The sequence below is a fragment of the Gobio gobio genome (genome assembly GCF_949357685.1).
Source record: "Gobio gobio genome assembly, chromosome: 21".
Classification (NCBI taxonomy): Eukaryota; Metazoa; Chordata; class Actinopteri; order Cypriniformes; family Gobionidae; genus Gobio; species Gobio gobio.
This window is the reverse complement of record NC_137117.1, coordinates 15,607,865-15,620,483: the sequence shown is the minus strand read 5'-3', so window position 1 is coordinate 15,620,483 and position 12,619 is coordinate 15,607,865. Positions and strand designations below refer to the sequence as shown.

Sequence of the window (12,619 nt, the reverse complement as noted above, 5' to 3'; positions counted from 1 at the left end):
CAGAATAAATTTGATATATAAAATTGCCTCACTTTCTCCTGGTATTTTGGCCTGTTCAGGTTCCCATCACCAATAAACAGCAGCGATGACATTCCGTGACATCCCAAATATGTTGCAAACGTAACCATCCCAAATGCAACATTTGGGTCAGTCAACAGAACGCTTTATAGTGTTGTCAGAGTGACATCAATATCACGTATCATAAATATCTTTCTAGAGGAGAGATCGCTCCTAAAGACAGCTAAAACAGTTAAGAAACAATTGTCTGATTGCAACTGAATTCCTCCATTACTTTCAAAAATGCTGCCTATTTTTAAACATCATTAAAAAAATTACAGACTTGACACTTTTACATGGAATACTATCATACTGTGCAGTGTACACTGCATAAAAAATAGGATGTAAAACACAATTTTCATGGTATTAGGAATTAGGTGGGGAAATGTGCTTAGTTGCAATGAAAATATAACAAAATTAAAATGTTATCATAACATAAGATTCTTAAATTAATCTTACTATCAATAATAATAATATATATTGACAAAATTCCCCAGTGTGAGTGCCTGTGATCACCACCAGAGGGCACTCCAACCCGGACTGTCATTCCATCATAGACTACATTACCCATAATCCTTTGCCCCGACTCATTAGCACTCACTGTTTACACCTGTGTCTCATTACCTCAGCCTATATATACCATGTTCACTCTGTCATTCACTGCGAAGTCTTGTATGCTGTTGTGCTGCATTTCTGAGCGGTTTCCCTGATTTCTTGTCTCTTGGTTTACCATTTTGTCTCTGACCCCTGCTTTGTTTGTTTGGACTGCCTGCCTGTGTTTTGACCTTGCTTGTACTGTTGACTAGTGATGGGACATTTGAACCAAGGCGTCGGAGCTTCGGAATAAATGGGCGTGCCAGATGAAGCCACGATTCGAAGCATGTGTTGTTAACGGAGAAATCACGTGACCAATGACAAATGAGGCCTCGGTTTGTTTAAAATACATCATCGGTTCGGTTTGAGTGTCGCTTCAGGTTCGAAACTCGCGCCACCTTGTGGTTGTTGTGACGTTTCAGAGAAGTGTCAGGAGTAGTAAAAGTGTGTGTGTGTCATTGCGTTATTGTGGTTCATATGTGTTAAGGCTATATATTATTACATTATACTATTATACTGTAGTATATCCTACTACATTATTACTATTAGGTTAGATGGTTTTTCTCTAATAGAGTTTTCCTCTATTATTAGGTGTCCTTTGGCATCTGCTGGATAGGTTGATCACAGTATAAATACATAATTAATTAACAGTGTGTCTGACAGTTGCCAGACAGAGAAAGATACATATTTTATTTTATACCCAGGCAATGGACAAAAATCTGCTCCAGGTCATTGGCTCAGTCAGGATTAATGGATTTGTCTGCTAGTTCTTTGCACAGTAGCTAAGTGTCACTAGTGAGCAGTGATGAATGGCTGTGAGGTCTCAGTGGTTCAGGAAGCCTCATTTTGCCATCACTACTGTTGACTACGATTGTGGATTACCCCAATAAATACTGCGTTTGGATCCTCAACCTTCGCGTCTCAGAGCAGTACGTAACAGAAGAAATGCAGTGTAACAGCATACAAGACTTTGCAGTGAATGACAGAGTGAACATGCTATATAGGCATAGGTAATGAGACACAGGTGTAAACAGTGAGTGCTAATGAGTCCGGGCAAAGGATTGTGGGTAATGTAGTCTATGATAAAATGACAGTCCAGGATGGAGTGCCCTCTGGTGGTGATCACGGGCACTCACACTGGTGAATTGAGATATATATGTGTATATGTATATGTTTTTTTGTTTGTTGCTTTTTTAATCCTATTTTTGTATAAAAATCTACATTTTTGCCAGTCCAATCAAATAAGTCAAGATGTTAAAATCTTAGTATGAATCATTTGTAAGTCACTTTGAATAAAATCTAGTAGGTCATACAGGTATTTCCTTTGCATACTGTACACATTAGTATGCCAGCATGCTATTCCAAACATGTGTTTTAAGGAGATTTTGGCCCTGTCCACACCTGGTATTAAGAAGCGTTTTGGTTGATCGGATCACAAGTGGACGGCACTAAATACAGGTGTAAACGGGGTCTAAAACGGTTTGAGCGTGTCCACTTTTGACCACTTCCAGAGGGAGTCGAAAACACATTCGATGGGATTGCTTTTGTAGTGTAAATGCTCGTGGTCAAATGAGCTTGAACAGCCGCAAATGACCGCCTACTCTCCGCCTACTGACCTAATGAGTAAACATTATGGGAAGCGCGCCAGCCAGGCGGGTTTGTCGGCCGGAGACCCAAGTTTGGTTTGACGTACCAAACACAATGTTCTCCCACCATTCCTGATTTCTAACACACACTCACAGCGTTCGGCTGGTCTTGCGGCTGTCAGAGCAGAAACGAATACACTGCTCTCCGTATGTTTTTCCATCATCTCCACACGTGTTCATGTGTAAATTGAGTGAGCTTGTTTTGTCCATTAGATCAAAGGATCTGAAAAAGCCCATACATTTATACAGCCATAGACCCTCCCCTTGAAGAAATCAGGACAGAAGTGGTTGAAAGTGGACAAAAGAGGCGGATTAAAACACATGGTGTAAAAGGGTATGTGTCTCCCTCTTCTACTTGTGATTCGATCTGCCAAAACGCATCTTAATACCAGGTGTAAACAAGGCCTTTGATGCATTTATCTGGACATCCAGTGGCTTGTTTTCAGACATAATGAGTGATATTTTCAGACATAAACGGTTGAAATAAGCCCAACATGCATGTTTGAAATGCAAGAAGTGCTCCATAGAAATGCTGTTAAAAAAAACAAACAAACAAACACTAAAATTAATAAAAGAAGCTAAAAGGGCATTTCCACTTGAACATCCATGACACCGTCCTGACATATTCCATCAGCACGTATCAAACCTCACGTCCAGAGATGTCTGGTCCTCCTCACAGGTACGGGTACTGGTTGAGTTTCCTCTGGCTGAGGGGAAACGCTGCAGGACGCTGGTAGGACTGTGCCGAAAGCTGCTGTTGCTGGTACGGAGCCTGACACATGACGCCCATTGCACTGTTCTTCTGCAGAAGGCTCAGAGAGGCAGAGTACGGCCCGGCGGTGCGTGTGTGCCGGCCGGAGGAAGAGGAACAGGAGGAAACGGCCGAATTGTGCAGCTGGTCCACGGCCTGCGACACAGAGGCCAGGGCTGCAGATGCCGGATATGCATACAGGCTGGAGGCGGAGCCGAAGAGCGACGCTTCATGAAGCCTGTAGGAGTGGGAGGGGCCTGTCGGAGGGTAGGTGGGTTGGCGTCTCAGGGATCCGCCCCCTGCACGATCATGGGATGACATAATTGATTGCTGCGCCTGTTGGGACAGATATTACATATTACATGCATTTATTGGTTACATTTTGGATTGTCAACTTTTATACTAACTTTTTACTATACTAACATTTCCAATACCGCTCAAAAGTTTGGGGTTGGTAAGATTTTTGTAAGTTTTCAAGAGAAGTATCTTTTGCTCACCAAGGCTGCATTTACTTTCAGCATCATTACTCCAGTCTTTAGTGTCACATGATCCTTCAGAAATCATTCTAATATGATGATTTGCTGCTCGAGAAACAGTTATTATTATCCAAGTTATTATATTATGCACAATGTTGAAAACTGTTGTTCTGCTTAAAGGATTAGTTCACTTTTAAATAAACCTTTGCTGATAATTTACTCACCCCCATGTCCTCCAAGATGTCCATGTCTTTCTTTCTTCAGTTGAAAAGGTTTTTGATGAAAACATTCCATGATTTTTCTCCATATAATGGACTTCAATGGGCCCCAAACGGTTCAAGGTCCAAGTGACAGTTTCAGTGGAGCTTCAAAGGGCTTTAAACAATACCAGACGATGAATAAGGGGCTTATCTAGCGAAACGATTGGTCATAAAAAAAAAAAAAACTAAACAAAAAAAGTTTTGTAAGCACAAATGCTCGCCTTTTTCCGTTCGTGACGTCATCCAAGTGCAGGGCGAGCAACCACCGTTTCAATCGCTCAGGATTGTGTATAGGAAATTATGAAAAGTCAAATTTCTGTCCTGACAAAAATTTTCTTTCAGGCTTTCTAATATTAAAACATCTAGGATACACACACAAAATGGGCATTTTAAACGATAAACTGACACAAAGACATTTGAATATGTGAATATGGTCCTCCTTCCGCACATTTGTAAACACTGACTCGGTACTTCCGCCTACGTCAAGCGTGACCGTTTCAACATAATTGCGTATTACGTGACATCACGAACGCGCATCACAGAACAGAGCATTTGTGCTTATAAAACTTAAACTTTTTTATTTTATTTTTAAATGATCAATCGTTTCGCTAGATAAGACCCTTATTCATCGTCTGGTATCGTTTAAAGCCCTTTGAAGCTGCACTGAAACTGTCATTTGGACCTTGAACCGTGTGGAGCCCATTGAAGTCCATTACATGGAGAAAAATCCTGGAATGTTTTCATCAAAAACCTGAATTTCTTTTCGACTGAAGAAAGAAAGACATGGACATCTTGGATGACATGGGGGTGAGTAAATTATCAGCAAAAGTTTCTTTAAAAGTTAACTAATCCTTTAATGCAAGACAGCCCAGGTGAATCTAGTAAAAACATGAACTACTAGATATCACCATACTTCCCCAGTTGATTTATTACATTAATGGGTACATAAAACACAGTTTCGGCAAATCTCATGTTAATCTTGAGCACCTATAGAGTCGTATTGCACCCTTCACATCTCAGAGGAGTCTTTAGTTTTATCATATTTATAAAAGACAGATACGCTGTCCCGATTCTTTCTGAAAACTGCAGAGCTCGTGGTGGAGGCGTCCAGTGGGCGGAGCTAAAGAGTCACGTGCACGAGCGCACACACACCATCGCAAAATCCCTGGACTAATTTGCATACATTTCTAGAACAAAAAAGCTGAACATTGGATGAAGCAAAGTTTTTTTGACATATTAGAGTCGAGGGTTTTTACAGAGCGGATTTTGGATATCTCTTATCAGTCCATGAATCAGAAAATACTGTGAACTGCCAGAACAATTTTTAGGAATAAAATGTTGTATAAAATCTGGGATATTATATAAGAACAAACCCCTCTGTAAAAACCGTCAGAATACAGATAGGAATAAAACAGATTGGTGTATGCAAGTGCTTCTGAAGTGGAGATTTCTGACTCAGAGTAGGAGAAAAAAAGATATGTACAGTAATTGAAATCTACAAGAGGCAAATAGATAAAGTGCTATAAAAGATACACTTAAAAGTATATTTCGGATATTTTCTTTCCACTAATCTGAAAAGCTAAAAAGTAAAAAATCCCAAACTGTTTTGCCTGAAGTGTGTTAATATATTTGTGGAAACCATGATACATTTTTCAGGATTCTTTGATGAACAAAAAGTTTAAAAGAGTGTTTATTCAGAATATAAATCTTTTGTAACATTACAAATGTTACTGTCACCATTTGATGCATCCTTCCTGAATAAAAGTATTGATTTCTTACTGACCCCAAACTTTTGACTGGTAGTAAATGACCTTAAAGCTAACCGATATTGATAAAAGCCACAAAACGTCAATTCTGATGTCACATGGTCTGTACAGATGTACCTGGCTCAGGTTGAGAGGCTGAGATCTGTTTGATGCCACCCTCTGATGCCGGTCGCTGGACTGTGAGGCCGTTCCTTTCTTTGATTTTCCAGAACTATTAGCACTGTTCTCTGGAAGTAAAGAAAATAATATTTCAGGATCAGATCTGTGCAGCTATGATGTGACACATTATCATATGACTGGCATATCCATGTCTATTCAAAATTCAACAACTTGTTCTTTCAAATGCTCATTTCGCATTTACTAGTTAAGGTACAGTAGCACGAAAACCTGTTTAATTCTAAAATGGGCATTTAAAACTGATTATGATTGTTTTTGGTGTGAGAACCAATTACTATTATAAATGGACTTATGAATCAAATGAATCAAAACCCAATATTCAGATGATTAGAGGTCAGAATGACTCTCACGAACCTCCTGGTGCTCCGTCCCAGAGCTGTGTTTTCACTGAGGGCGTGACCATGGCTAGAGACTTGGAGTGTGTGTTGCTCTCGACAAAGTTGGAAAGGCGTTTGGGACTGAGAGGGGTGCTGGTGGAGGAGTCAGAGTCCTGGGAGTCATGGACAGTCACACAGCTGATGACGTTTGTTCGCTGGTTCACACTACAGCTGCCATACAAGAGAACACAGATTTGTTTAGGTTTATGATCTCCAAGGCTGCATTTATTCATTAAAATGTGTTATTATGATTTATATCACAATTTAAAATAACTGTTTTCTATTTGTTAATTTTAAAATGTAATTTATTCCTGTAAGAAGACAAATCTCCAGTCTTCAGTGTCACATACAATGATCCTTTCATTGCTGATTTGGTGCTTATGAAATATTTTGGTAACACTTTATTTTACAGTGTTACATACATGTTACATGTCCTTGCCATAGTAATAACAGTAAATTATGCATAATTAAATGCAACTAACCCTCAACCAAATCCTAATCCTACCCTAACCCTATAGTAAGTTAGCCTGGCTCCGCCCTCCTACGTTCTTCCGCTCAATTTTCCTTTTCCTTCAGTACTCCGTCTGGGATTGTGGTATATCCTCTGGTTTTCTCCGGTCAAATTTTAACCGGTCCAATCAGCGAACAGAGGGAGTGGCTGAGAACGATGACGTTGATGTCGTGCGCTAGTTTGAGATGACATGCGTCATGACCAAACATTAGATATTGGTTATGGCAGATCCAGAGTGGCTCTGGGCAGATCCAATAGTTTTAATAAGTTAAGTTAATGCTTGTCAATGGAGAGTGGCCAGACTATCTGTACAACTGAAATGTAGTCTGGTAGGACCAGGCTAATAGTAAGTACATGTTGTTAATTAATATTATTATTAATTAATATTAATTTAACGACACCTTAAAATAAAGTGTACCCAATATTTCTCCTTATTGTGAATGTTGAAAACATTGTGCTGCTTAATATGTTTGTGGAAACAGTGATATATATTTTTTCAGGATTCTTTGAATCTTAATGAATATTAAATTCAGAAGAACAACATTGACATTTGTATTTGAAATAAATAGATTATAAAAGCATTTACTGTCACTTTTGATCAATTTAATGCGTCCCTGCTGAATAAAATTATCTTTTTTCTTCTTACTGACCAAAAATGGTAGCGTATGGTGGTGTATAGCCGCTTTTCCACCACCAGGCCAAACCGTTCTCATTGCGTTATATTCCGTGCCAATCCGGCCCAGCCGATACGGATATGGTTAAATTTTCCATTTTGGGGCTGATAACAGACCTCTTTGGAACGCAATACCAATGCATCAGTCGTTGCCTTGCTAAGGCAAGAGTTTCAGATGGTATGAGAGGCAAATAGCGACTGTATTATGGAGGATGATCCGATATTTCTTTCCATTTTATTACTATCTTACTTTGCTCAAATAGCGTGCTTGGACAGCTACAGAGAAACTGGCATGTAAAAGTGATCACACCTTTCAGGAGGAAACTTTCTGTCGTCCTCGTCCTCCGTGTCGCTGTGGATGGTGATGATGCTGACGGCAGGGCTTGGCGTGTCGGAGATGACAATGGGCTGGGACGCATCACCACAGTTATGCGCTACCAAAGAGGCCGGCTGCTGGGAGGACGTGGGTCTGCCAGATAAATAATCAATACAATTAAATTAACAATTGATTTTTTAGTTTGTTAACTTTTTTCCATCTGTTTAACATTATTCAGGGATGGCTGCTCATATTGAGACTCATTAAGAGCGTTACCTGGCTCTGCTCTCGGCACGGCGACCCTTTGACCTCTTCACTCCGCTCTGCTGTGTACGATTGCTGGCGGCTCCCGCGTGGGAGGGCTGAGCGCGCACGTTACGCCCCTGCGCAGAGCCCTGCTGCGTCCCATCGCACTGACCTCCATGTCGACCCCTGGCAGAGTGTATTAAATGCATGCTGTTTTGAGAATGGTTATAATTGGTTATTAGCTATTTGCAATTCATAGAATTCAGTTTTCACTGCAGAGGCCTGTCGGCCTACATTACAATCAGCAGCAACAAAATCACAGGTAAAGTTACTTACCTGTAAATCAAATAATATAAAAAAACTTAACACTAACACTAATAATAATAATAATAACAACAACAACGACAAAATAATAATATATTTGATTTATTATTATAGAAAAATTAGGCTTATATATATATATATTTTTTTGTTTTTGTTTTTTTTTGTTTGTATTATTATTTTTGATTTTGAGGTGAAATCAGTGTTATTTTAGCATCAATTAGATACTATTAGTTTTTAATTTTTAGAATTAGATTTTCTGTATATATTTTTTCTGTTTTCATGTTAATTTCAGATAATTTTGCTGCATTTTTATCAATTAAATTAGTTTCAGTGTTTTTAGCACATCAAGTTGAAACTAAATGAAAATGTTTCCTCTGCAATTAGCTAGTTTAAGTTTATTTTTTATTTATTTTCAGCAAACATTTATTTTATTCCAAGTAACGAAAATGTTTTTTGTGGGTTTTAGTTTTAGTAATAAAAATAACCCCAGGTGAAATATGACAGACATATTTTGACAGGCTTTGTGAGATTCACCAGTAAAGCGAACCCCAGATGCATTCGGACTCGAGTGCAACGCCACAGTAAGTCACGCAACGCAAAACTTGATGGTTGATTGAATCCAGGTTTGCAACAAAACCTGATGTGTAAAGCTGCAAGTGTAAACTGCTGCCGTGGGGGCAGTTCTGACCTCCAGCTACTGTTCTGTTGGGTGGTGTTGTCTGAGAACAGAGAGCCCATGGGTGAATCGGACAGCACAGGCTGGTTGGGATTGTGCATGGCCATGCCTGACATCTGCTGCCATGAAGAGGGAATGAGGATCTGCTGTGTGCCTGCTGGCCATCCCTGCTAAACACACACATACAAGACAAATAAACAAACACAAAACTACTTCCTTTTTTTAGTAACTCTATTAATATGGAGAAACAAGGCCTGTTCACACCCCCATCATAAGCTTTAATGTACAAAGCAGATGAACTGTCATTCAATAAACTGAATTATGACAATAGAAGTTGGTGGGTATAGTATAAATATGCATTACACAATTCCTATTTTCGTGAACAATTGCTTTTAATTTCCCTCCTTTTGGCTCTATTTGCGATGAATATTTACTCTTGGAGCAAACATGCCTTAAGACATTGATGCACTTTGATTGACAGATGCATAATGAGCACCATAGAGTCGCTCAGTCTGTCTTTGTTTGATCTCTTCCTGTCATACGTGAAAAGCGGATCCTGTCCCGCAAGCTCTTCAAATCATGCAGAACTTCATTAAAACACAAAACACGGTAATAAAGTCAATATCAATTTCATCTCAATTATGTTGCTTGAATAATCGTGAATGGGAGTCAAAAAGAGAGTTTGAACAGATCAGCCTTTTATAAAGAGAAGAATGAATGCAAGATACGAAAGAAAACGATAACAATTTAGCAGGGAATTGAATTCAAGTGATCACCAAAGCAACCAAAGAGACGAGTTACGGTTGCCAGTCCATTGATCTGCATAGAGAGGAAGTGACTGGTTAGCAGTGGAAGAAAAAGGAGAATGAGTCAATGGGGAGAAATTTGTTGCCACAGGAGTGGGTCTGTGGAAAGAGAAATCACTTGGATTGGAGAGAGTCAAGCAGCCATGCTTCACTGGATAGAGCCCTGGGGCCCAGAAGAGATGCAGCTCCAATCCAAAAGAAAACCGCCTTGTTAAATCATGACTGATAGGTGAAGAAAGAAGAGAACAAAACTAAAACAGCCACTTTACACCAAAAACCTCCTAAAGAAATGAGGGGCAAATAGCAAATCACATCAGTTCTTTTAATATTTTCCATTCATAAATGCCTTTAAAGGATTAGTTCACTTCAAAATGAAAATGTCCTGATATTTTACTCACCCCCATATCATCCAAGATGTTCATGTCTTTCTTTCTTCAGTCGAAAAGAAATTAAGTTTTTTGAGGAAAACATTTCAAGATTTTTCTCCACATCATAGACTTCCATGGCAACCAAAATGTTGAAGGTCCAAATCAATGCAGTTTCAAAGCGTTTTATCTAGCAAAACCATCGGTCATTAAAAAAAAAAAAAAAAAGTTTAATTAATATACAGGGAGTGCAGAATTATTAGGCACGTTGATTTTCTGATCATATTTTTTTTCCATGCACATTTGACCAATTCCAAACCACAGTAATCCTAATAACTACTATTGATTTAGTATTTAATAATGTATAAGTGATATATAATTGTTCATGAAGGCTGGAAATGAAAAACACCTTATATTCAGGTGTGCAGAATTATTAGGCATGTTTTCTTTTACAGATAAATTGAGCCAAAAAAGAGATTTAACTCAGACTGAAAAGTCAAAAAGTATTAAATGCCCATGAGAAGGATGCAATACTAATGCAATACTAGACATTGCAGTTAAGGCATGACCATTGGACAGTGAAATGCTCGTTGGGTCAGCAGGATCTGACAAAAACAGGTGGTGAAGAAAAGACACCTGTTAACTGCAAAAGAATGAAGAATTAAGGTGAAGAATTAAGGGTGAAACCATCAGGAACCCTTTAGTCTCCAGCGCCACCATTTTCCAAAGCTGCAACCTACCTGGAGTCTCCAGAAGTGCAAGGTGTCAGGATCTCAGAGACTTCAGTTAGGTAAAGAATCCTAAAAAATGACCCCCACTAGATAAGAATCATAAGCTGAAGTGTTGTAAAATACATGAAGACGGTTTTTTTATAGGCTTTATGGACAGATAGGTTGAGAGTGACTCTTGAAGGACCAGCACCACATCCTCTAGTACCACAGTTTGAAGAATTCATCTTCCAGAATCTGGCAGTACGTTTGGGAGTTCATTTTTAGTCCATCTCTGCAAAACGGACTTCAGGATGGACTAAAATGAACTCCCAAAACGTACTGCCAGATTCTGGAAGATGAATTCTTCAAACTGTGGAACTAGAGGATGTGGTGCTGGTCCTTCAAGAGTCACTCTCAACCTATCTGTCCATAAAGCCTATAAAACCTTCTTCATGTATTTTACAACACTTCAGCTTGTGATTCTTATCTAGTGGGGGTCATTTTTTAGGATTCTTTACCTAACTGAAGTCTCTGAGATCCTGACACCTTGCACTTCTGGAGACTCCAGGTAGGTTGCAGCTCTGGAAAATGGTGGCGCTGGAGACTAAAGGGTTCCTGATGGTTTCACCCTTAATTCTTCACCTTAATTCTTAATTCTTTTGCGGTTAACAGGTGTCTTTTCTTCACCACCTGTTTTTGTCAGATCCTGCTGACCCAACGAGCATTTCACTGTCCAATGGTCACACCTTAACTGCAATGTCTAGTATTGCATTAGTATTGCATCCTTCTCATGGGCATTTAATACTTTTTGACTTTTCAGTCTGAGTTAAATCTCTTTTTTGGCTCAATTTATCTGTAAAAGAAAACATGCCTAATAATTCTGCACACCTGAATATAAGGTGATTTTCATTTCCAGCCTTCATGAACAATTATATATCACTTATACATTATTAAATACTAAATCAATAGTAGTTATTAGGATTACTGTGGTTTGGAATTGGTCAAATGTGCCTGGAAAAAAAATATGATCAGAAAATCAACGTGCCTAATAATTCTGCACTCCCTGTACTTTATATTAATTTGCGACACACCACGGATTGCGTAATCACGCTGGAAAGGTCACGGTAGACGTAGGCAGAAGTACCGCCCCTTGCGCTACTCTGTGTTTACAAAGCACTTGTGCGAAGACTAATACAAACGCCTTTAGCAAAAATAAAAAAGGTAAAACATCGATGTCGGACGATTTATAAGGTGAAGATGGAGTGTTTTTGATAAAGGGTGTTTGTATTAGTCCTCGCACGTTCGCTTGGGGCTGTACTTCCGCCTACGTCTAGCGTGACCTTTCCGGTGTTATTACGCAATCCGTGGCCATCTCAGAGCAGCACAAGGTGAGCAATTGAGGTTCAAAAGAATATTCATTTTTTATTTTATTTTGAAAATGGCCGATGGTTTGGCTAGATAAGACCCTATTCCTCGTCTGGGATCGTGCAGAGCCTTTGAAGCCCTTCCTTTGATACTGCATTGATTTGGACCTTCAACATTTTGGTTACCATTGAAGTCCATTATATGGAGAAAAAATCCTGGAATGTTTTCCTCAAAAACCTAATTTCTTCTCGACTGAAGAAAGAAAGACATGAACATCTTGGATGAGATGGGGGTGAGTAAAATTTCAGGACATTTTCATTTTGAAGTGAACTAATCCTTTAAGAGCTGCACGATTCTGGATGGTTTTGGTTTCAAACTGAGATCACAATTCTCCCACTATTCTGATTAGACAACTAAACTAGAGGTTTACTAGAGGCTCTGACAAAATGATTATTGCTGCAGTCTATTTAAAATATTTGAATGAATTATTTTTAAAAAAATGGGCTGGAATGAATGATTCAAT

At 39.1% G+C, this 12,619-nt stretch overlaps 1 protein-coding gene across 1 annotated transcript in view; it reads right to left on the bottom strand.

Annotated features, from left to right (window-relative positions):
- Nucleotides 1-1,852: 1,852 nt before the first annotated feature.
- Nucleotides 1,853-12,619, bottom strand: part of hipk1a (homeodomain interacting protein kinase 1a) — a 31,262-nt gene continuing 20,495 nt past the window's right edge. The window contains exons 12-17 of the mRNA XM_079802087.1: nucleotides 8,863-9,020; nucleotides 7,881-8,036; nucleotides 7,599-7,757; nucleotides 6,082-6,275; nucleotides 5,668-5,777; nucleotides 1,853-3,384 (exon numbers count right to left, since the gene is read on the bottom strand). Of these exons, the coding sequence (XP_079658213.1) occupies nucleotides 2,971-3,384; nucleotides 5,668-5,777; nucleotides 6,082-6,275; nucleotides 7,599-7,757; nucleotides 7,881-8,036; nucleotides 8,863-9,020 (1,191 nt within the window). The 3' untranslated portion in view covers nucleotides 1,853-2,970. The remainder of the gene's footprint in view (nucleotides 3,385-5,667; nucleotides 5,778-6,081; nucleotides 6,276-7,598; nucleotides 7,758-7,880; nucleotides 8,037-8,862; nucleotides 9,021-12,619) is intronic.